The sequence below is a fragment of the Malania oleifera genome, chromosome 3, assembly GCF_029873635.1.
Source record: "Malania oleifera isolate guangnan ecotype guangnan chromosome 3, ASM2987363v1, whole genome shotgun sequence".
Taxonomy (NCBI): Eukaryota; Viridiplantae; Streptophyta; class Magnoliopsida; order Santalales; family Ximeniaceae; genus Malania; species Malania oleifera.
Genome location: NC_080419.1, coordinates 41,655,288 through 41,679,702, shown reverse-complemented (window position 1 = coordinate 41,679,702; position 24,415 = coordinate 41,655,288). Strand labels below are relative to the sequence as shown.

Below are 24,415 nucleotides of genomic sequence, written 5' to 3'. Positions count from 1 at the left end.
CCCTGTTTATCAGTATTTTGGTCTCTATCCAGAATTGCCCTTGTTTTTTTGGTAACATCTGTATATGCTTCTAACTGTATTCATGAAAGATGTTTCTTATGGAAATAGATAGAGGACTTCTCAAGGAAGCTTAATGGTTCCCTTTGGTTTGTTCTTGATGACTTTAACACAGTCAGCGATGTCTTGGAGAGTTCTAATTCTACTTCCATTGGTCCCTTGTTTCTTGGTCAAATAAAAGAGAGATGAATTTCTTGGCAAGGAAACTTGATAAAATAATGGTTTATTGGAAAAATTCCTTCTTTGATCTTCAGGCTTAATTTCTTCCCCCTGGAATATCTGACCATTCTCGTGGGATCCTGCAATTTGGTATGCAAAAGCAAGGAAGAAAATTCCCTTTTAACTTTCTTGATTGCTGGACTTGGCATTCTGCTTTTGAAACTGTTAAGAGGATTTCTTGCCATCCTGTTGGTACTCCAATGTACAGGTTCTGTCAAAATCTTAAGAGCCTGAAGTCTCATCGTCGAAGCTTTCACCAGCAGTATTTTACTAATCTGAAATCAAATATCCAGCACACTAAAGAAAATTTGGATGCTATACAGGCCTCTATGCTTACTAATCCTGGCACTAGTATTCTTAATGAAGCTAATTGTCTTCAGGATAGATATATCAGGCTTGATGAGGAAAGTATCCTTAAGCAAAGATCAAAAGTGAATTGGCTTAAACTGGGGAACAAAAATAATAAGTTTTTATCTTATGCTGTCAAAGGATGGAGATCTAACACGCAAATCAGAGTTCTTATTAAGGCTGATTGCTCTAAAATTGATTCATTTCCAGAAATAAGGAAAAGGAGTTGGTTGATTTCTACTCTGGCTTTCTGGGCTCTGCCAAATTTGTGATACTGTTGTTTTCTATATGGTGGAGGATGTTAAGTGTAGGATTACTAGTGTTAGGAGATATAGAAGATTCTAAGTTGTTGGCTGTACTGTTCCGCTTTGAGCTAATATATTTCTTCTTACCTTCGTCTAAAGAAAACATTGTTCTAAAACTTGTTAACTAAGAGGTAGAACTGCTCTAGTTCAGCCTGAAAAACTATAACTTGACAGTTCAAAGTGATTGCTGGAATTAGATTATGATACAAACCTTCTGGAAGGCTGCTGTAATATCAGATATTCACTCCCATGGGTGGGTCTATATAATTTACTCTTTTTTCAATTTTTCCAGCTAATGTGCCAAACCAGTTTCTCCAATTCTTCTGCTTCTAATTTCAAAATGGTCCTAATTCTGAAAGAAACTTACAATTAATTTAATTGCTTCCTTTAGTTTATTATGCAAAATACTTGAGCTACACATTGACACTTGGATTTGTTTCCATTTAGATTCATTTAGATGAATAGAAAAATACAATATCAACTTGTAATTAAACTATATTCTGTAGATTCTATTTTTGAAAGTCTTGGTCAAAGCTCTTTATACATTGTTGCCCAGGTACCTAACAGCCTTTAGGTGAAGTGGTTGCTAAACATGGTATCAAACTATGGTTGCCAAGAGGTCCTTTTTGTTGCCCATGTATTATGTGGTGGTTAAAAATTATATTGTTCCCTGTAGTGGGTGCTATTTATTGTTTGTTTATCTCTCCAAGTGCAATCGAGCTGCATGTTTGGGGAGTGTTAAAAGCTTGATGTACATTGTTGGCCCAAAACCTAACAGCTTAAGATTTTAGGTAAAGTGTTTGCCAACAGGCATTGGAGCAAATAATGATATGTGGTCTCTTTGGATTGTTTTGAATAACTTTACAGTACTTATTTGATGGTAGGAGCTCAGTGGACAGGAATAGTAACAACTATTGCAATTGAAATGCTAAAAGCAGGCATGGTGGAGGCTGTTGTTTGCGTGCAGAGGTAGTAGAACAAATTTATAATAGTATATAATAAAAAGAACTGGCCATTTATTGACTTTTGAAAGGTGTTTTAATAATTTATTTCAGCGATCCAAATGACAGACTGAGCCCAAGGCCTGTTCTGGCCAGGTTTGTGAACTAAGTTTCTGTGCCTGAATCCTGAAGTTTAAAATCTCTGAAGTATGAATGCCAATTCTTTTGGTTGTTTGTTTATCCTCCCTTCTGTAATCCATATTTTTCTTTTTTCTAATAGAACACCAGATGAAGTTCTGGCAGCTAAAGGTGTTAAGCCGACATTGTCTCCAAATCTAAATACGCTTGCTCTAGTTGAGGTGGTATCTTATTTATTCAGTAGCATAGAAATGACTTGCTTTCTTTTTCCTTTTATTCTGTTAAATTATTAACTGTATGCTTTGTTATTTATTGAAATTGGAGCAGAGCATGTTGCATGAATCCTGCTATCTAAAGTGTAGTTAAAATTCTATACTTGCAGAGCTTGAGTATGCCTGGCCAAAGGTGTCAAAAGTATGTAAATGTGTTGGGTGTTGAAACTTGATTTTCCTGAATTGAGGTCATTAATTTATTTATTATGCTAAAGGAGAAACCTTAGCAAGATTCGAGTAAAATTTCTAGGTTTAAAAGATAATGGAAATTGTTTTTGATGACAAACAATTTCATTTCTAAGAGGAAAACAGAGAAATTTCTAAGGAAATGTGGAGGTAAATATACTTTATTTTGTTACTAGCTAGCTGTGGGCAGACACTACGGCCCTAGATTTAGGGGGGAAAAAAATGAGGGAATGGGAGAGTTATGAACTTATGGGTAATTCTGTGAGAAATATTTATTTACTAAAATACCTATTAATTTAGTTTTTTTTTTTTTTTTTGTTCGTTTTTTGTTTTTTGTTTTCTTTGTTTTTTTTTTTTTTTCAAATTATAAACTCATAGAAGAAGGGTATTAGGAACAATTGTTAAAGTGAAGGAATCCTCCCTTCTTAAAGAGGCTGAAAGCATGGCTCTACCAAATTTCACTTTCAGAAAAGAATTAATTTGGTTTGTGGACTGGCCTGATTTGTAGTTCTCTTAAAGTCCAACATAGCCAGCATCACCTCCGATCAAATTTCAAACTCAAAGAAGTGGATGATTGGGTTGCACAATGAGCTCTTCAAAGCCCTCAGCTTTCAAGCATTTGCCATTTGCTATCTTCCACCGAGTTACCACCACTGCTATCCAAATCGCCATAATGCACAGATCTTTTTGGAGGGAGAAAAAAAAAATTGAATTGGCAGCTTGTTTGGCTCCCCCAAGATTCCTGCTGCTGGCAACACCTTTTAGAAATACTTCATCCAATAAAGGCTTCACAATCACCTTTTCCTTTGTCTTTGAAGGAATCATGTGATTATCATCAATAACTTCAATTTCTTCATCATGTTCATCATCATGAAAGTTATTTCTTTCTTCCATTCAATGTCTTCATCATCAAAATCTCCTATTGGAGTATCTTCTTCTCTTAAGTATTTTCCGAAAACTATTATGAAAAATAGGTTGTAGAATGTGGAAGTTAAGATTGAAAGTGCAGCAATAAACGATGGAGCAAAAGGGGTGGTTATGGGAAGGCAGTAGAGCTAGGTAGAGGACTAAAGGGCTCTAACTTAATAAAATGACTTTTTTTTTTTGATATTTTCTAACAGCCTTTAATCTAATAGAGGAAAATGCTTTGGATAGGGTGAATTGGCGGAAAAGGATTCATGCAGCTGACCCCACCTAGTGGGACTTAAGGCTTGTTGTTGTTTGGAGCCTTGCGCAGCGCGGCTCATGAAGAATCTCTCCCATATGTAACTTCATAGATTTTAACATTTTAATTTTTTTTTTCATACTTTTTTTTTTGTTATTGGTTGGAAAGGAGTTAAGAATATAAATCATAATGATTTCTTTAAGGGAGTTAGTTTTTTGGAGGTTCAGCGAGAATGGAGGAATCTTCTGTTCTGAATACTATTTTTTTTCCAGTTTTTGTTTTATTAGTTTGATTTTTCTGGATTATTCCAGAATTTTGACATGAGAAATCTTTTTCTCCTTTTAGTAAATTTTCCTCTTATCAGTGACATCTCTTTTTTTGTTACATAAAAAAAAAGATTTTTTCAAAATTTATTCTTTTTAAGGTATAATGTGGAGCTAAGAAATAGTTGGAAGGTATACATAATTATTTAAATTTTAAGATAGAAAGTAATTTTTTAGTAATAGAGATGTTACATTAGATTTTTCTTTGTGCAACATGTGTTGTCTTGGTCAAAGAATTCTTTAATTTTTAATATATTATATTTTATTAGGTTCATACCTTTTTGTTATTAATATTTAAATAAAATTTATAATATATTGTATTATGTTAGGTTTCTTCCTTGTGTGTTCTGCTGTGTTGTCTTGGTGAAAGAATGCCCAGTACTTACGGAATATAACTATAAAATGTTTCCTTGTGCAGCAGGCTTTTGCATTGTGCTGTTTTGGTGAAAGAATAGAAGCACTTTCAGAATATATATTGTTTTATTAGCTTTTGCACGGTACTGCAGCAGTGAAATAAAAGACTTCAGACGTCTTTTTGACTCTTCGCCCGGTATCCTTACTCCCTAGGCCCTACTCTCCTGCAATGAATAATATTTTTTTTATAATATGTTATTTTATATTTATTGTAACTCTTTTCAACCCTATGTCCCTCCCCTGCCGTAAGCACTTCGCCACTCTGCCCACAGCCGTATTTTATATTAATAATATAATCTAAACATAAGAAATCAATTAAAAAATACAGTTTTTTAGGTTAGAGTTTGACAGCCATGACTCCCAATTGATGGACCTGCTGCTGCGAATGATGGACCTGCTGCTGAGAATGATGGGCCTCCTGCAAACGATGGACTTGCTGAATGATGGATTCTCCTTTTAGGGCTTATCCAAAAGAGAATCTGGCTTCACAGTTTCTCCTTAATGGATCTAATGACATCGAAATCATCCCCCCTAACACCAATGAGGAAACACATGCCATAAAGTGCAGCTAATTCATCCCACGCATAACCAAGGGTCATTTGATCCATAGATTGAGGTGAACCACCACTGGCCCTTACCTATGACATCTAAATGAAGAAACAGAAAAGGAACCTATAAGAACATCAATTTTGCTGCCAAATCTGGTATCTCAAATGATCACGATACCACCCGATGACGCGATAGCTGCTAACCAAACCCAATCTTTGAATCTAGATTCCCAAATGCTCCTAACAAGGAAATCATCCATCACCTCCAATTTAGATTCTTGAAGCATAACACCGTTTGGGGCAACTTTAACTATAATATCCTTAATTTGGCAATGTTTACCGTGGCAACCCAAACCTCTAACGTTTTGGCTCTAGATCTTAATTCTATTGCCTTGTTGCCCTAATCTTCTAACCTTGTCCTCACGGTAGTTTATATTATAGGCCAATTTTTGCAATTCTTTCTCCACTCCTTTTTATTTTTATTTTTACTTTTATTTTTTCCTTTTTTCTTTTCATAAGTTCTAGGGAAGACAACGACCTTAACAGCATAGCCTAAAGGATTAACTATAGAGCACCCCATTCTACCTAGAAGTTCCTGTGGGTCTCGGCTGCTCCTCTCACCTACCAATGGGTCAAGGGTTAAGCTCCTTGTAGAATCTAAATCTCTTTGGCAAGATAGGTAATTCACTTTTGATTCTGTTTGGATAGTGGAAGTGACGAGGAGAAGCAAGACATTTGTAGACCATATATGGCCCTTTAGCTGACATTTATTATGTGTTATTCTAGTGGTTAGGAACTTAGGATCGTGCTCATTTATTTCATCATTGCCTTGTGGCTCAGTGCTTTTGATTAAGTGTTTTTTGTTTATTAGAGTGTAGGATATGTCCTCATTTTTCGGATGATGTCTTGTTGACTGATTTTGTTGGTTTTGGGAAATAGAAGAGGACAAGATTTTGTGGTGGGGCTAGACAGATGAAGTGGATACTTTGGTGGATGGGTTGTCTTTGTGATGCTCTTTTCTTCGTGTCTCCACCCTTTGAGAAGGAAATTATGGCGATTGCTCCTCTTGACCCTTTTCTAAACCTTTTATCCCAGGGAATTTTTCTCCCCCTCCTGAAAGCCCATCTTTCTACATCTTACTCTTAGATATCAAACTAGCCGCTTTCAGGTCTCACTGATCGTTTCTGCAACCCCTCGCTATTCACCAGAAATTTCGAAGCCTTTCCCATCTGAAAGTTTTGCTGGAAATTAGAGGACTTGATTTTCACCAGAATCTCACCCTTGACCATTCAGATTATCCGGTACTTCATTGGCCAGCAGAAAATTGGTCTTTCCACTAGATACTTATGTTTGATACGCATATTATATTACAATGTTTCCACCTCATACACAACATAGATGTATTTAACTTGTAATATATTAGTCCTACAAACACATTATTATGTCTGTTAACCATTTCTAAAGTTTCACAAAAGAACTCCATGCTTTACTGCTGATTTCTATTATTTTTTCAAATCGAAATCGAAAATGGCATCGAAATTGAAATTTCCATAATTTTGAAGTTTCAAAATTTGAGTCGAAATCGAAATTTAAGACCTTATATATCATTACAGACTTGACGCTTTAGCCAGCTTCTCCCGCTCAATCTCTTTACTATAGCTTGTTGATTGTCCTAAATAACTAGATCTATTAAAAGCCTCTACCTCCTTAGAAGTTACCTCCTGCATTGAGGTTTCGCTTCCATAACAACCAAACACTTGGGAAACTCTGACTTTTCCAGAACTTTCAGCTGAGCAAAGCTCAAACACACATCCTCGAATTCCATATTCTGTTCCAAAAGAAAATTATTATCTTCATCATTCCAGTATTCCAATTCAGTGTCAAATTCTGCAAATTACAACTCTATTTGACATCATAAAGTTCTGTTGTATTTTCAATATTCTGAAGGATCTCACTCTTTTTTACAGTAGCTTCCTTGACTGAAAATTCTGGATCTTCTTCTAGCAACCTCTCTTCATCATTGCAATGTGAGAGGTTAGTGTCAGATTTAACTTTTACTAACAATACTATCTTCAAGTCTCCCTTGTTGTACAAAGGACTACAAGTTTCCATCATGTTGTGTTTAACCTCTGCCTCTGCGCATTCTAGCATCTCCGCATGCCCTCTTGAAATAACTGATGTCTTCGGCAGGTTAACATCAGATTTCCCATTCATAGGTGGCTCTATAATCTGTAACTTACCCAAACTGGTCAGACTGTTGCAACTTTCCATCTACGCACTTTATTCCTCCATCTTCCTTAGAGACTTCGGCAAGCCCTTAGGCTCCATCTCGCCTGGGAACAAAACTCCCAAGCCCCCACCAGTTAAGCAAAGTCCCTTAGTCATACCTAGGTTCTTACATGAACTAGAATTTTCTTTTTCCACCCAAGCTAAGCCCACTGATCCAGCCCATTTAGAGTTTCTAGTGCCTACTGGGAAAGCAGGCTTCAAAACAAAGCCTCTAGATCCAAAATGTGTGACATAATTGATTATCCACTTCAAAAATTTTCAGCCCAATTTTTGGTCCTGTTATTTTGGGAAGAAACTTTTCAAATTTTGCTTCAGATTTGGGTCTTTAATGCTAAAAAATCTCTCCCCAAATTTTCTCTTTCCAAATTCAAGGTATTGCCTTTTTGAATTTTTTGACTAGTTCCGCCGGAATAACTCCATCTACAATCATATGCAGCTCCATTCTTTACCATCTCTGCATAGCTGGGCTCGCTGGGCAGCCCCTTATACATCATATATTTTCTACTCATGTCTACATGACATGTACGATGGAGTAATGACTAATGTAAGGACTATAGATGGAGAAACTAGAGAATTTCCAATTACCATAGGTGTACATCAAGTATCTGCTTTGAGTCCTTATCTTGTTGCTTTAGTGATGGACCAATTGACTAAGAGTATTCAAAAGGAGGTTTCATGGTGTATGTTGTTTGCAGATGATATTGTATTAATTGACGAAACTAGGGACGGAGTAGAGGCTGAGTTAGAATTATGGAGAGAAGTTTTGAAATCTAGTGGCTTTAGGATAAGTAGAAATAAAATAGAATATATGAAATGTAATTTTAGTAATGATAGGAGGAATATTCGAGAAAAAGTTAAACTTGATGGTGAAGAAATAAATAAATAGCACTTGTAGATTTCGATACCTTGGATCTATTATGCAAACTGAAGGAGAAATTGAAGATGATGTAATGCATAGAGTTAAAGCAGGTTGGGTAAAATGGAGAAGTGCTTCAAGTGTTCTATGTGATTGTAGAATACCCTTAAAATTGAAAGGGAAGTTTTATAGGACAGCTATAAGACCAGCTATGCTATATGGATTAGAATGTTGGGCGACGAAGAAACATAATATCCAAAAAGTAAAAGTTGCCAAGATGAGAATGCTTGGATGGATGAGTGGTATAACATTGAAAGATAAATTAAGGAATGAACATATTCGTTGTAAGTTAGGTGTAGCTCCTATAGAAGATAAAATAAGGGAGGGACGACTTATATGGTATGGACACTTACAATGTAGGCCTTATAGTGCACCTGTGAGGAAGAGTGACTTAGTTACTGTAGGGGGCAGTAGAAGGGGTAGGGGTAGACCTAAAATAATGTGGGAGGAGATGGTGAGTAAGGATTTAATATCCTTGAATCTATTAAAAGAAATGGTCCATGATCGCATAAATTGGGAGAAAATGATTCGTATAGCCGACCCCACTTAGTGGGACTAAGACTTGGTTTTAATGTTTGTTGTTGTTGTTATGTCTACATGACCTAACTAGTATTTTTCGATTATTCGCTTGCATTCTGTCTCCACCCCCTTTCATTTATTTGCAAAAATTCCAACAACCTGAGGCTTCCCTTCCCTCTCGAACTCTCAACAGAACTCTTCCCCTAGAATACAGTAGTTTCTTGGTAATGATCATCCTTCCGTATTTATTTAACACAACTATACGATAAAAAATCCTCCTGGGAATTTCTTCTGATTTAAACATGGAAATTTTGTGTTCTATGCCCACAACTTCGACAACTGTTCCTGGGTCCATTGAACCTCATTAACTACCAAAAAACAATGAGAATGAGACTACTTGCTCCCTGATTGCTCAGAAAATCTAAGAGCTCCTGAGGATGCTATCGGTTCAAAAGAGAATAGTTATATTTTTTTTTTTTTGGGTCTATTTCAATAGGTTTGAACATTGTTGACACGTTGACACTCCTGTAATCTTTCTGTACATTCTTTGTCTACCCACAGTCTCTTCGAATGGACGATAATGCAGATTAAAGATATTCAATTAATACAAATGAAATTCATAAATAACTTGGGAGGAGATAGTGAGTAAGGATTTAATATCCTTGAATCTATCAAAAGAAATGATTCATGATCGAATAAATTGGCGGAAAAGGATTCATATAGCCGACCCCACTTAGTGGGCTAAGGCTTGGTTTTGTTGTTGTTGTATTATACAAATAATGATAATATAGACATGAGTGGTTAAATAAAATGTTGTTATGAGTTTATTTTTCCATATAATTTCAAAAGCCCTTGTAAATCTTTTGTTTCGATAAGAATAATAAAAGATAAATTGCGAGAAATTTTACTTCACTCCTAAATCTCTTATTTGAATTCCAAGGAAATTTCATTCTATAGTTAAAATTTTGATAAGTTTCACTAAAATTTTGAGATTTTGATAAATTTTCGATGATTCATTGAGATTTGGAATGAAATTATGCAAGGTGGAAATCAACTGCCATTTTGATTTTGAGGGTGATAGAAATCGTAAAATTTCGACAATTTCAGTAGTCGGATAGAGATTGCCTTCAACTGTATCTTGAAAATGCTTGCTCAAGAAGGTATAAATCTTATTAATTATGATTTTGACCACCTAAAAATTTTAAATGCTGAGGGGCTTGTGTCTTCTAATTCTGGCCTTGGGCTCAATCTTTCTCCTTTAGTTAATTCTACTATTCTTGTGATGTTGGGGGGATACTTTTGGGGAGGGGGATCTTCCCTCGGAAGACGCATTTCCATTTAGAATTAGAAAAGGTATTCTTCCTATTCCACCCAATCCATTCTTTCTTTGAAAGCTTTATTCCTAAGGGAGGACTCTAATAGGAGGAAGGGTTGTGGGTTTGGTTTTGATGGTGATGAAAGAGACAACCTAGACCCACAAAAACTCCTTGGGGACCTGGGTTTGGAACTATTAGATCTTGTGGGGAATTTGGTGAAGGTGGGCTTAAGTCATAGGACGTATAAGAGGAGCAAAAAGAAAGTTTCAGAAGATCCTAAAAATCTAGTTTTATCGACTAATTAAGAGTGCGGAAAATGGGGAGGGAAAGGAGGAGGGTTAAGCGAATTGAGTTATGAAGCTAGTTAGTTGGAACGTTAGAGGGTTAGGGGGGATTAGGAAGAGGATCTTGCTAAAGGAAGTCTTGGACAAATACTCATTGATATTGTCCTTATCTAGAAGACTAGAATGGAAGAGGTTGATTTTTTTGGGGGGTGGTGTGGGTTGTTAGAAGTATTTGGGGCGGTCACTGCAGGGAGTGGGAATTCTTACCCTCACGCAGTACTTCAGGTGGTATGCTTGTCATATGGGATTCTTGGTCTATCTCCAAATTGGATACTTGGTTTGTTTTCCCTCTCTGTGTTACTTGAAGTGAGAAGGAGGGGTTAGTGGTGGGTTTCTTTTATGTATGGGCCTACTAAACCAACCCTTAAGAGCTTTTTTGGGGACTATCTTTAGTATATTTTTGGCTTTTGTTCCCCAATGTGGATTGTGGGAGGTGACTTTGATGTAGTGACATTTCCAAGAGAGAAGAAAGGGTTTTTTTTTTGGGGGGGGGGGGGGAGTTACAGCTAGCAGGCAAAATTTTGATTTGTCAATTAGGGATTGTGGCTTGAGAGATCTTCCTTTGGGGAATGCTTTGTTAACTTGGTCTGTTTCGGGGGCCGGGGGGTGCTGAAGGTGTAGTAGTAGACTAGATAGATTTCTATTTTTGCAGTGAGGAAGAGGATGAATTTTGAACCTTAATCAAAGTATTCTCCCTAGGACTACATTTGACCATTTTGCAATCTTGTTGGAGTCTAGTGAGGTGTCATGGGGTCCTACGCTTGTTAGGTTTGAGAATATGTGGTTGGACTGCAACCATCAAGTCTTTGGTTAGGGATTCTTGGGGAGAGGAGTTGGATAGGGGTTGTGGTTGTGGAGGATTCAGATTCATAAGAAAACTGAACGCTTGAATAAAAAGATGAAAGTTTGGAATAAGGAGGTATTTAGCGATGTCAGAATTAGAAAATCTAACATTTTAAGTGAGTTAACTTCTTTGGATATGAAGGAGCAGGACATTAATCTTACAGAGGATGAGGAGATAAGAAGAGTTTCTTTGAAAAATGAGCAAAAGGAGTTGGTTTTCCAGGAAATGAGGAGTTGGAGACAAAAGACTAAATTCAAATGGGGTAAGGATGATGATTTCAACTCTTCTTTCTTTCACAACCTAGCTAATGGGAAATTGAGTAAGAATTTGATTAGGGAATTAGATGTGGGGGGTGGGAGAGTTATTAATGACCAATGTAGATTTTTTTCTTTATTATTAATTTTTTCTAGAGTTTGTATTCGGAGGAGTATCATTGCAAATCGATGATAGAGGGTTTAGAGCGGACCCCTATATTTGTGATAAGATGTATTGGTTAGGGACACCTTTTGATGAGGAGGAAGTTATTTTTTTTGGGGGGGGGGGGGGGGTGGTCTTTGGGATGGAGAGGGATAAAGCTCTAGATTTGGATGGAATTAAAATTGCTTTCTTCTAAGATTGTTGGGAAGTAGTAAAGGATGATTTGCTGAAAGTTTTTTTTTTTTTGATAATAAAAAAGGTCTATTAGATTGAGAAAGAGAAGTTACAACCTAAGAAGACAAGAGATCCATCTGAAAAAATAAAAAAAAGAAATAAAACCAAAAAAAAAAAAAAAAATGAAACTTGATGAAATTAAAGTTGAAAGTTTTTCCTGAGTTCTTTGATAATGGATTTTTGAGCAAGAGCATTAATTCCCCTTTTATAGGCTTGGTGCCTAAAAAGTCAAAATCTGTTAAGGTTGAAGATTTTACACCTATTAGTCTTGTATCTAGCCTATATAAGATTATTACTAAAGTCTTAGCTAATAACTATCCTCTAGCACTCAAAGTGCATTTGTGGTGGGGAGGTGGATAGTGGATGCTATTTTAGTTGTGAATGGGTGGTGGAGGATATTCATAGGAATAAGAAGAACGGTTTCGTTTTTAAACTAGATAGAGTGAGTAGGAGTTTCTTGGATAGAGTCTTTGTGAGAAAGGGCTTTGGTGAGTGGTGGCATCGTTGAATTAGGGGTTGTTTGTCTAATGTGTGAGTTTCGGTGATTGTGAATGGTGAGCCTAAAGTTTAGTGCTTCGAGGGGCATTAGACAAGGAGACCCTCTATCACCTTTTTGATTGTCCTTGTAGCAGATGTTTTGAGTAGGATGGTGGAGAGAGGGTTGGTTAGTGGGGTGAGAGAGAGTGGTGGTCTCTCATCTCCAATTTACTGATGACACCATTTTATTTTTAGATGATCATTATCTTTTATTTGAGAAGAATCTTGGGTACTCTTAATATTTTCAAGAGGGTGTCCGGGCTTAAAAATTAATATAGGGAAGAGTGGTTTAGCGGATTTGAATGTGCTAGTCAAGTGTGTCAGAGAGCTGGCTACTGAAGTGGGGTGTGGTATTGTGGATTGGCCTTTGACTTACTTAGGTATCACTTTGGGGGTGGCCTCTAGAGCTACAGATTTTAGGAATCTGGTAGTGGAAAGGGTGATGAAGAGATTAGATGATTGGGAGGGAGCCCTTTTCTCCCTTGGGGGTAGAATATTTTGATCTAGGTTTGTCTTGCTAGCATCCAGTTATACTTTCTATCTGTGTTTAAGATTCTAGTGGGGATTGCTAGCAAGCTTGGGAGGATTATGAGAGACATTTTGTGGTATGGTGGGGGGAGTCATAAGGACTATCTAGTGAATTGGGATGAGGTTTTTAGGTCTAAAAATGGAAAAAAAAAGGGGGGGGGGGGGGTTTGGGTCTTGGTAAGCAAGTGTTTAAAAACATTGCTCTTTTAGGTAACTGGCAATTGCGTAAGAAGTAAGTTTGGGATGGATGAGAAACGGGTGGGATACCAATGTTAATTTAAGATGTTCTTTGGGGATCCCATGGGGGTCCTTTTCTTGGTTATATCCTTCTTTCACCCCTCACACTAAACTTGAGGTGGGGTGGGGTTCTCATATCTGTTTTCGGAAAGACCCTTGGCTGGGAAACACACCTTTTTCCACTTCTTTCCCTCGTCTCTTTCATCTAATCTCTGAGCAAATTGAATCCAAATCTTTCTTTTTTTGTGACTTGAGCAGTCCTTCATTTTCCTGGTATCTCCACTATAGGAGACCTCTTAATGATAAGGAGATGGTGGAATTGCCATTCTTGTTATCTTTATTAAATGGGAGCAACCTTTCTTTGGGGAGGGATGTTTGTTCTTGGTCTTTGGACTAGTCAGTGTGTATTCTTGCAAATCCTTTTTTTGAAATTTTGATCTGTTCCAATTCTTCTTTCCTGTTCTATTCTACTATTTGGAAGGCCAAGGTTCCTCCAAAAATAAAGGCTTCACTTGGTTGGTTGTGCTTAACAAGATAAAAACTAATAACTTTTTGCAAATTAGGAGACCTTTGAAGGCTATCTGTCCCGATGTACATGTGCTCTGTTCAGAAACTCTGAGACAGCTTCTCATCTTCTTTTGAATGTGATTTTTTTTTGGAGGATTTGGAATATGCTTTTTTGGTATTATGGGAGAGAGCTGGGTATGTCCTCCTTTGGTGGAAGACTTGTTAGATATCTCCTTCATAGGCTTTGGTAGAAGGAAGGATAGGGCAGCTTTATGGAAGTGTGGTTTTTTTGCGGTTTTATGGGGAATATGGATGGAGCTTAATGCTCAGATATTTTTTGAGAAAAAATTAAATTGGATGTTGGTTTGGAAAAAATTCAGTACTTGGCCTCACTGTGGTGTGTTGGTTATGGATTTTTCAAAGGGGCAGGCTTTCAGGAGTTTCAAAGAGATTGGAGGAACATCCTGACTTGATGATCTCTTTTCTCTTGGATGTTTTTATTTTTCTATTTCTAGATTGTCCCAGTTTGTCTCAGGAGATATTTCAGTCTCCCTCTTGTAAATTCTTTATCTATTAATGAAATCTTCTTTTGTTAAGGTCAACCACGGGCGTATATGTGCTAAAATGAGTTAATGTTTTGACTCAGAGCACAATGTTATGTGTTTATGACAATGGCCTAAATATTCTAGGGTGTCTAAGTTCCTTGTAATCCTACTCTCATAATTGCTTTTGGAATTTGTGCTTCTGAGCCTAATGATGCTTCTCATTAAATTTCTTAATGTTTGATTAAGTTTCAGTCTCAGCTGCAAGAATTCAGTGATTTCCTTTTCTATGCTATATTTAAAGAGTGGCCTGGTCTCTTTAAAATTGAAAACCTCAATACAATTTTTTGATGCTCTAAATTTTTTTAAAACTGAAATATTAGATAGCAATATCTTTGATTTTTAGTTATTCAAATTACAATATAAATCAAGCTGTTAGAACGTAATAGGTTATTTCAGCAATTAGGCTGTGTGAGTGTGGGTATTTTTGTCCCTTACATTTTTATTATTATTAATATATAAGAGGGCAGACCTGGATCTGTACATTAGTCTCAAGGAAAATGCTGCCTCAGTCTCTCTTTCTTTCTTCTTCTTTTCTGCTCTTCTTCTCTTCTTTTCTTCCTCTCTCCATCTGTAACTTGCAACATGGTATCAGAGCATTAATAAGCTCTAAATCTGATTTATCACAGTCGTCTCTTTAGATACTCTGTTTTCCGTTTTTTTTTTTTTTTCCCTCTTTATCTTTCTCTAACTAATTATCAAATCTGATTTTCTGGCTGGTTTGAGAGCCTCTTAGGGACCCTTTTTCATTTTGGTTTGTCTGTGCAGCATCCTTGGTAGGATGCTGTCTGTTTGTGGTGGTTTGCTGATGTGAAACGGTTATGCTCTGTTTAGGGTATATTGCCTGTGCTGTTTTTCTGTTCTGGACGCTGTTGGCATGATGAAACCATTTTAATTTTTGGTGTTTGTGATTGCTTGCTTGCTCACAATATTGTTGATGGTGGTTTCAATTGATGTTCAATGACTTTGCACTTTCTTCTAGTTACCGCCATTATAGTTAATTAAGTGCTCGTTGTGCTTGTGTTTGCTGCCTGATTCTCCATAGTTGCTGCGTTATTCATTCCTGATACTGGTGTGTGCTGATTGTAGTGTATAGGGGTGTTTTTGATGGCCTCTACAGAGCTGATACTGTCAGTGTACAGATCACAGCCATCAAATTGGTTTGACCCTCCAACTACCGATTGTGTTCTCAGGCTGTGTGTGTGTGTATATTAACGCAAAAGGGAAGTCCAAGTATTTGTTGCATTCTCCTGTCTCCAGACTCAAAAGGATTATGAAGATTGGATGAAAGAGAATGATATATTTCTTGTGTGGTTGTGGAACACTGTGGAGCCATGAATTGCTGCAAATGTGATGTTTCATAGAACAGCCTAGGCTGTATGGGATGATCTTCATGAAGCTTCTCCCAAGATAAAAATTAAATTCATATTTTATGATATATGAGAAGTTTTTCAAATATGACCAAGAATGTAGGTCCATCAGTGAGTATTATAGCACTTTGTGAAGGGTATGTTGGAGAAATGAAGCATCTATCAGCCAGTTAGTTCTGACATTGAGATGATTAAGAGGCAAAGGGAAGAATCTTTAGCTGCCAAGTTTTTGTTTGGGTTGAGTTCTAAGCTTCAACCCATCTGCGATCAGATTCTTGCCAGTGTATCCATACCATCCATGAATGAAGCATATGCTAGAATCTAACGGATCACTAAAGATTGCTCCCAATCTTCTCCTCAAGCTTCTTCTTATAATAATTCAGCCATGTTTAGCACCACCTCCACCCTAAATAAGGGAAGTGTTGGCAGACAAGTAAGGGATTTGGAAGGGAAAGGTAGTGACTCTAGCTAAGGAGCCTATCATGGAAATTCTTGCATTTGTACACATTGTGGCAAGCAAAACCATACTGTTGATTGTTGCTAGGATCTGCACAGAAAACCAACTTGAGCAAATAATTCTGTTGCTGAGGGTGACTCCATTGTTGAAAGTTCAAGTGCACCTAGCCACTTCACTAGGGAGTTGAGTACATCATCTTCCATGTTCCGAGAAGAGTATAACAATTTTGTCCGCAAGGTTCAACAACTCCAAACTCATTCTTCTATGTCCAATGCTATTGTGGCCTATTGAGGTACAATTGGGCTTCTTGCCTCCTATATATCAGATATTCGTAGCTTCTTAAAAATGAACTTGACTTGAGTATGACCCAAAGACTTGGTTAATAGATCAGCCAAGTGATATTTGGATTTCATGAGTGGCTGTGATGAACTTTTAGTCTTTTACACCAGTTTTTTCAACAAAATGACAATGAATTTCAATGTGTTTTGTCCTCTTATGAAAAACTGGATTTGAAGCAATATGAACAGCTGCATGATTGTCACACATCAAACTCAGGCTCTGAATATTAAAACCGAAGCTCTTCCAACATATTCTTTAACCAAATCAACTCATAGGTAGTATGTGCCATGGCCTTATGCTTGGGCTCCGCACTTTACCTTTACTCCTTATATGAGATATTATACCCCTTAAAAATTTTTATTTTGCCTTCTCTTTCATGGCTTCTCCATTTGCTATAAATTAATGTCTCTATATTCATATCAAACTTTTTGGTTTGCTTGTGTGGGTTTAGTTTGTCAATGAATGTCAATGTTTCTGGCATTGGTGCTGCTGCCATGGGAATATAATAATTGGGAGTATAATATTTGTCGTCGTTATTTTTTTATCAGATTTGAGCATTACAGTTGTTGGTATTAACATATTTAAGAAGTAATCTGCTGCGATTCCTTTTAGAGTCCCACCATTTTTTACTTAAATATGACTGAATTATATTCATTTTTCAACCTGCAACAGGCTGCAGGCGTAAAGCGTCTTCTTTTCTGTGGTGTGGGTTGCCAGGTGCAAGGTAGATTTAGTCTATGATCTGGCATTTTCTACTTACAGTTGTTTTCACAATTGTGATTTAGTATCTAATGCAGAGTAATTTTTTAAACTGCAGCATTAAGATCTGTGGAGCAGCATTTGAATTTGGACAAACTTTATGTACTAGGCACTAATTGTGGTAATTTAGAACTTCATATTAGTTCATTATTGTTTTCAAGCTTATGATAAATACTACTCAAAGTTCTGCCGACGATGTGGATATTGGGATGTAGTTGTATATGATTTGCCATTGTTCCAACTTTATGCATGAACATATCATCTTTATTAAAAAATAAATAAATTGCAGTAAAACTATCTAAAGTTGATAATTAATCATACAAGCATGGCCATATGTACCTTGAGATGCTAGTGTCTACTTAATTTGCCTTGCAATGTAATGTAAATCTATAATCTTACTCTATAGGTTTGTGATTGTGCCTCTAATTGGGTCAAATATATAAGAGGATGATCCTTCTATCAGGAGTCCCATTTTCTTTTAAAAGAAAGATACGATCTAATGAAATTATCTCTCATTCGATCATTAGTTATATATTACTTATATCTCGGTTTGACAGAATGAGAATGTCATTTGACCTTGATCCTTGTATGGTGGTGAAAAGTGGGCTACCCTGGATCTGCGAAGACCACGTCATGTTATTTTGGTAAGACATGAATGTGACCATCCTTTGGAGGCTAATTCTCTAGCAGAACATTTGGAGCTGGTTTGATCTTCAACCGAATAGGTGGAGCGCTAGACAATATTTTTATGCTACATGAATGAGTCCCTAAAATTCATTTCTTAGGTGTCTCATTTATTTCTTTCTCTTACAGCTTATAAGATTGTGGATGGGTCTCTGTTCGTATTTGGGAAGATATTTGGATTTGGATTGAAAAAGGCATTTCATTAATAGGGACAGGATTTACAAGGAGGGAGAATAAGAAATATCCCAAGAAAACTCTGGTTCAAACCAGGAAAAAAATAAAACAACAAAAATCAAGTTAACCAGTTCCTCAATACCTTTTTAAACCCTGAAAACTAGGTTCCCTGAAAATTCCTTACCCAGCACCCCATAAAGAAGTCAAAAACTGGAATCTTTTCCAGCTCCAATGACGAATTCAACTTCATCCCAGGAAAAAATTGCACGTTACGTTCTAACCATAAACCCCATAAAACTTTATACTTGCTACAATTCCACAGGGCTGCCCTGTCCTTCCTTCTTCCAAATCCAGCGAAAGAGATGACGAACTAGTCTTCCACTGAAGAGGGGCAAACCCAACTCTCTTCTATAAAACCACACAGTTTATTTCATATCTTCCATTTAAAGTCACAATGCAAAAAAAGATGGGAGGCTGTTTCGAAATTCCTATAATAGCATGCGAACATTTGGAGAGAGAGAGCTGTCAAAGGTCTTTTAATCTGCAAGTTATTGGTGTCAATTTTGTTAAACACAACCAACCCAGTAAACACTTTTATTTTTTGGGGAGCTTTAACCTTCCAAATAACATGATAAAGAGGAAAAGGAGAGTTTGAGGAGGCTAAAAATTCATAGAATGATTTACAGGTAAACATCCCCTATTGATCCAGACACCAAGGATGAACATACCTTCTCAAAGGCAGGTTGCAATTGCTCAATATGGTCAACAAGGAAGACAACTCCACCATGTCCCTATCATTTAGAGGTCTCCTGGAATGAAGATTCGAAGAGACTAGAGAGCTACTCACATTGTCCACAAAAAAGGAAATAACTCTATTTTGCTCAGAGCATAGTGTAAAAAGACGAAGAAAATAAGTGGAAGAAAAAATGTTCCTGAGATATGGGTCTTTCCAAAAATGAATCCTGGAAACCCCTCCACACTTGAAAAAAGAAAAGAAAAGGATTTGGAATGCTACTTTCTGTCTCTCCTTAGCTTCATAGACTTTCCTATGTTCATAGTTATCTCTCTCTCTCTCTCTCTCTCTCTGCCCCCCCCCCCTCTCTCCTGCTTCTTGGTGGGGGATCTGTTTGTTTGGGCTTCCACTCTGAGGAATCCTGATGAGAGGGAAATTGATGAGCTTATGGATTTGGTGGAAGCTGTTGCATCTTTTGTGCCTCAGTCTGAGTCTGATGTTAGAACTGGAAAGTTGACAGTTCTGCTTACTTCTCTTGATAATATTTCTTGTTGCATTTATTGGAATATTTTCTCTTTCCTTCATTCCTTTTGATATAGTAATTTTTGGAAAGTTAAGTTACCAGAAAAGTGAAAATCTTTTCTTCTATTCAAGTTCCTAACAAAGTTAACAAGGATGATTTTTAGATAAGGAGGCCTTATAAGGCACTTAGTCTTGATAATTATGTAATATGGAATTCTTCTGTGGGTACTATTGCTCACCTTCTTGGTTTTCAATCTGCCAGGCAGTTGCGGGTTTACCTGTTCGATGTTTTTGAAGAGTTATGGATTTCTCTGGATACTGGGGAGACTTTATGATGATAAGATCTTGGGCCTGTGGTAAAAACAACAAAGAAAAATCTCCGTGGGGTTATGCTTGTTTTTCAAGTCTTTTGATGTTGTGGATTGGAAGGAATGAAATGATTTTTTGGGCATTTAACCTTGATATTATGTAATGCTGAAGTGTTCTGTCGATGCTATTGCTTGCCTTCTTCATTATCAGATTGCTCGGCAGTTGCGGATTTAACCATTAGATGTTTTTGGAGAGTTGTGGGTTTCTATGGTGACTGGGGAGACTTTATGATGATAAAGTCTTGGCCTTATGGTAAAACAATAAAGAAAAGTCTCTTTTTGTGGTTGTGCTTGATATTATGGATTGGAAGGAATGAAATTATTTTTTGGGATCTTTTACTGCTCCTGTTTTGCTTTGGCTTAAGTTATTTTCTTGGCTTTCCTTGGCCCTTATTCTTCCATTGTTTTGAAAGAAGAATTGTTTTGAAAGTCTTCCTTCGACTCATTTTATTTATTTATTTATTTATTTTTTAATTTTTTTTTCTTTGGAGAATGCATTGTTCTCCTTGTATTCCTTTTTGTCTTTCTGGATGAATCGTTTTTTGCTTTCTAAAAAATTCAGGTGCATGGTACACTCTCAATGTTCCAATGCTTCTCAATTTAAGCCATTAATGGTCAAATAATACATGGCTATGGTTGTTATTTTTAAATCGTTGGGTATATTTGACATATGCTTTGGACTTGTGCTAACGCCTCTTTCTTGACAGTGGACAACGGTACTCGGGAAGGACTTGATAAGTTTCTTAGGGCTGCAAGCAGTGAACCAGAAACAGTTCTTCATTATGAGTTTATGCAAGATTACAAGGTCTTAACTGAATAATCCTTTCTGTTTGTCTTCAATATTTCTGCTGCCTACACGGAATTTTATTTTTTGAACCACGTATATAATCAAAGATTTGCCTTTGTAAATCTCTTGAGCACATGAAGGTTAGTGCTCATCTGCTTAGATCAGTGCCATAGGTTTGGCCTCTTCATAAAAATGGAGGTAAGGCTCCTTTCCATCCACTTTCCTACCCTGCAATAGGTAGGACAAGCATGGAGCTGACCTTGTAAACCTCATTCATACTTGTTTCAGTTAATAATCAGGTCAGCACATTTGGCCCGATGTCTCACCTTCTTGCCTCCCATAGGGCAGCTAGGGTTTGACTCCCCTTAGGAGTTATGCTGTGGATGTATTTTTCAAAATAATTTAAGAAAAAAAATAAGGTAATAGCAATAATGTTAATGCCAAACAGCTAAATATTGTGACAAGGAAGTGAGAGTTGAAGGAGATCTCCTACTGTGTGTGCGCTTATGTACATGCCTGTGTCAACCAAGATTTTTTGTTTCTTGTTTAGAAGTAAAACTGGTGACCTGGAATTTCAACTTGCCTGCAACCCTAAGATAGAAGTTACTACTGTTCCTGCTTGTTCTTGCATAAAAATATGTATTGGCCGTGGGAATCTGTCAGATGCTAATGGAATCTGACCCATAGGGTCGTAAGTGCATGAAGGGGAATAAATGATGTTGAACTGTAAATTGGCCTAGAGTGCAGCTCGGATAGAAGTTGTGGCTTTTATTTGTCTGGTCCAAATGGCAGAATGGATGTTCATTGTTCGACGCAATGGCCTTAGTAAACCAAAATGTTAAGAAAGTTACCATGCACATGCGTACTTGCATACATGCTGACACATGTGAAAGATGGCAAAATAAGATGTACAATGTGGCAATATGGATATTGAATATTGTATGCTGGAAAGAGATCTTAATTGCTTATTGCTCGACCATTACTATTTATTGGGATAAAAATTGTCTGTTCCTTCTACTTGCTGTTGTGAGTGATAACATATCCTGGTAATGCGTCCCTGTTATTTTATTTCTTTAGAAAGTTATTCTTGAACTTGAATGTAAAATCACATTGTAAAAAAAAGAACAAAAACAAAAAAAATTTTCTGTTACGTTAATAGTTCTATATTATTTTCTGGTGATTAGATAATGGTTTTGTGTTATTTCCAAAGGCATCGTTGGCACCCTTGGAAATATTTATCCTAGTAAATTTGGCAAATGTCAGTGAACTTTTTTTGGATAAGCAGTTTAGATTCTGCCTTTCAGAATTTTTTCCTTTTCAAAGTTTGCATTGAAATTTTTATGAAGGTTGTTGTTTTATTTTATTTTTTTACAGAACGAGAAGTTTTACTGGAATTAGGATGGAAAAACAGATATAATAAAGTAGAACAAGAAGCTCTCACTTACAAAAACAGAAAGGAAAAACATCAATCCAGAAAAGCCAGCTAGTCAATCTCAACTGACATCTTGAAAACAACATCCCTTAAGACAGCCTGCACTAGCCCAAAGAGAAGCCAAATACCACACTCTATTCCAAAAGAAGCCCCATTGTTAATCTTTGTCGAGAAAAAACTCTAGCATTCTTTTCCAACCAAATTCCCCATACAACAGTGCAAAAAGCATGCATCCACAACCTCATAACATCCTTAATCTTTTACAAAACCAGTAAAAGAAATAGTCAAGAGCTCCTCCACCAACTTTGGACGAGCTCACACTTCACCAAGAACTCCAGAAAGAGTATTCCACAAATCCCATGCAAATGAACCATGTAGAAATAAATGAGGCACATCTTCAGAACTGTTTCCACACATGAGAAAGATATCGGAAGACAAAAGCTTTAAAAATCCTCCTACTCTGCACTAGATTGTTATTGTTAACTATATTAAGTGCCACCAGCCATATAGATGCATTTTTTTTACAAGGAACTTTGGCCTCCTATGTACCTTGATGGAGAGGAAAAACGACAACAACCTTGTAAAGGTGAAGAAAGAATATTTGCACGAAGGGTGAATCCAAAGACCTAACTGTACCATCACTCCTATGGCAACTCCCCAGCACAATGAGCAAAGAAGACAGTTCTTCCTCCTCTCTATCATTTAAATCTCTTCTGAAATGAATGTCCCAAGAAAAGTAATCCTTCTCAAGAATAAGAAAGGAGGAAATCACATCAATGTGATGAGAAGAAAGAAGATAGAAATGACTGACGGAATAGGATAATGCAGTTGCACCCCATCCGTATATCTTCCCTGATTTTAATATGACTACCTCAACACAATTGGGAAATTTTTTAAAGGAAGAAAAGCAAGATAAACCTGTGAAATGAACCTCCCAGGACTCCCTGAAGAACTTAAGTAGAAATTGGCATCCCACCTGAAAGTAACGATGTAGTCCCAAGAGGGGGGTGAATTGGGTATTTTAAAATTATTACGCAGAAGATTGGTTTATTTTAAACCTTTCAACAATATCAATCACAACACAATCAACTAAGCAGCAAACGGTACTATATCAATAGACAATCCTAGGTATATATGAAATTCAAAAACACAATCTGAATTTTACCTTCAGCAAGTTCAACAATCAACCTTGAATTTAAACAATGAGCAAGTATGTATTTAAGGCAAGATTTAATAATATAACTCAAGCAAGCAAGCTTCTTGTGTTTAAACAAACAACCCACCAAAATAGCTTTACCTCAACCAACCAAAACTTAACTCAGTTTTTCAGCACTTGTCTGAATTTCAGCTGGAAACTTAATGCATACAAACAATAAACAACAATAACAAATTAATTTAATTGCTCAAATTAAACTCAATCAAATCTCAGCATTCAACAGATTTTCCCAATAACTTTAAAACATACACAGCAGTTTATAATTGCAGAAATTAAAAAGAGTTAGAGAAAGAAGATTGAACACGATTTTTTACAAGGTTCGGCTTATTGCCTACATCCTTGCCCCAAGCAACTTGCTGTGAGGATTTTCCTTTATCCACTCCATTCAATAGGTGGAGCATCCTCTCTCTGTTGGAAGGTGGAGAGCCCTCTCTAGCGAGAACACCCTCTCTCTAGGCAACAACTCTAACCCCGAGTTGTCCGATTGCAAAACCAGCAAATCAATTCGTTTGTGCAATTCGAATACTCTCACAGCAGAGCAGATTTTGTACAATAATAAACATTATGCACCCTTAATCAACAAATTGCAATTGAAGCTCAATAAGAACAAAGGGTTTCTGATTCGTAGTATGTGAAATTCAGAAGAGAAATCTGAAAAACAATTAGGACTTTGAGAAAATCGCACAGCAGCTTTTCAAGAAGGAATTTGAAGTATAATCGTAAGTATGATTGTGTATATGTGCGTATTGGTTGCCCTAATGCAAAGATAATAACCCTTATATAGTTTAGGAAGAAATCTTACCGTTTTCCCCACGTTTGGAAATCATATCTTTCAATTTTGGAAAGAAAGCAGTGCTGTTCGAAAGTTTAAAACGCAGACTTCAATCGCCTGAACCATACGTTCAGTCGCTTGAACCATTTAAAATAAGCGCTCAAGAACAGGCAGTTGCAGTTCAGTCTCCTGACCCTGTTCTAATTTCTTTTTACACTGGCAGTAGCATATTAGTCGCCTGATGTAACTCAGTGTTTTCATATTTTGATTCCAAAACTTGTTTGTATTTACTTTGAAAAGTATTTTGGACTTTATAAAAATATTTTCTAGATTCTTAAGTAGGTCTCTAAGTCCAGTATTAATTCCTAAGAGCTTCAGTCACAAATTTGAAGATTAAAAATACTTACATGAGACTAAGAAAAATTGAATACATTTAAAGTCTTCATATCGTATAGCTTTAACGTTGTCCAAAGCTTGATCAATACTTCAGTAAGCTTGTATTCTTCATGACTTGTAACGTTAAGGTGAGCTTTAGTCAATCTTCATCAGGTTTAACCAGGCCAATAATCTCCCCCTTTTCGATGATATAACAAAAA

At 36.7% G+C, this 24,415-nt stretch overlaps 1 protein-coding gene across 1 annotated transcript in view; it reads left to right on the top strand.

Annotated features, from left to right (window-relative positions):
• LOC131151751 (7-hydroxymethyl chlorophyll a reductase, chloroplastic) overlaps positions 1 to 24,415 on the top strand; it is a 97,418-nt gene that overhangs the window by 29,115 nt on the left and 43,888 nt on the right. Inside the window, exons 5-10 of the mRNA XM_058103153.1 lie at positions 1,814 to 1,898; positions 1,985 to 2,026; positions 2,151 to 2,229; positions 17,045 to 17,096; positions 17,190 to 17,252; positions 20,320 to 20,417. Coding sequence (XP_057959136.1) covers positions 1,814 to 1,898; positions 1,985 to 2,026; positions 2,151 to 2,229; positions 17,045 to 17,096; positions 17,190 to 17,252; positions 20,320 to 20,417 — 419 coding nt within the window. The remainder of the gene's footprint in view (positions 1 to 1,813; positions 1,899 to 1,984; positions 2,027 to 2,150; positions 2,230 to 17,044; positions 17,097 to 17,189; positions 17,253 to 20,319; positions 20,418 to 24,415) is intronic.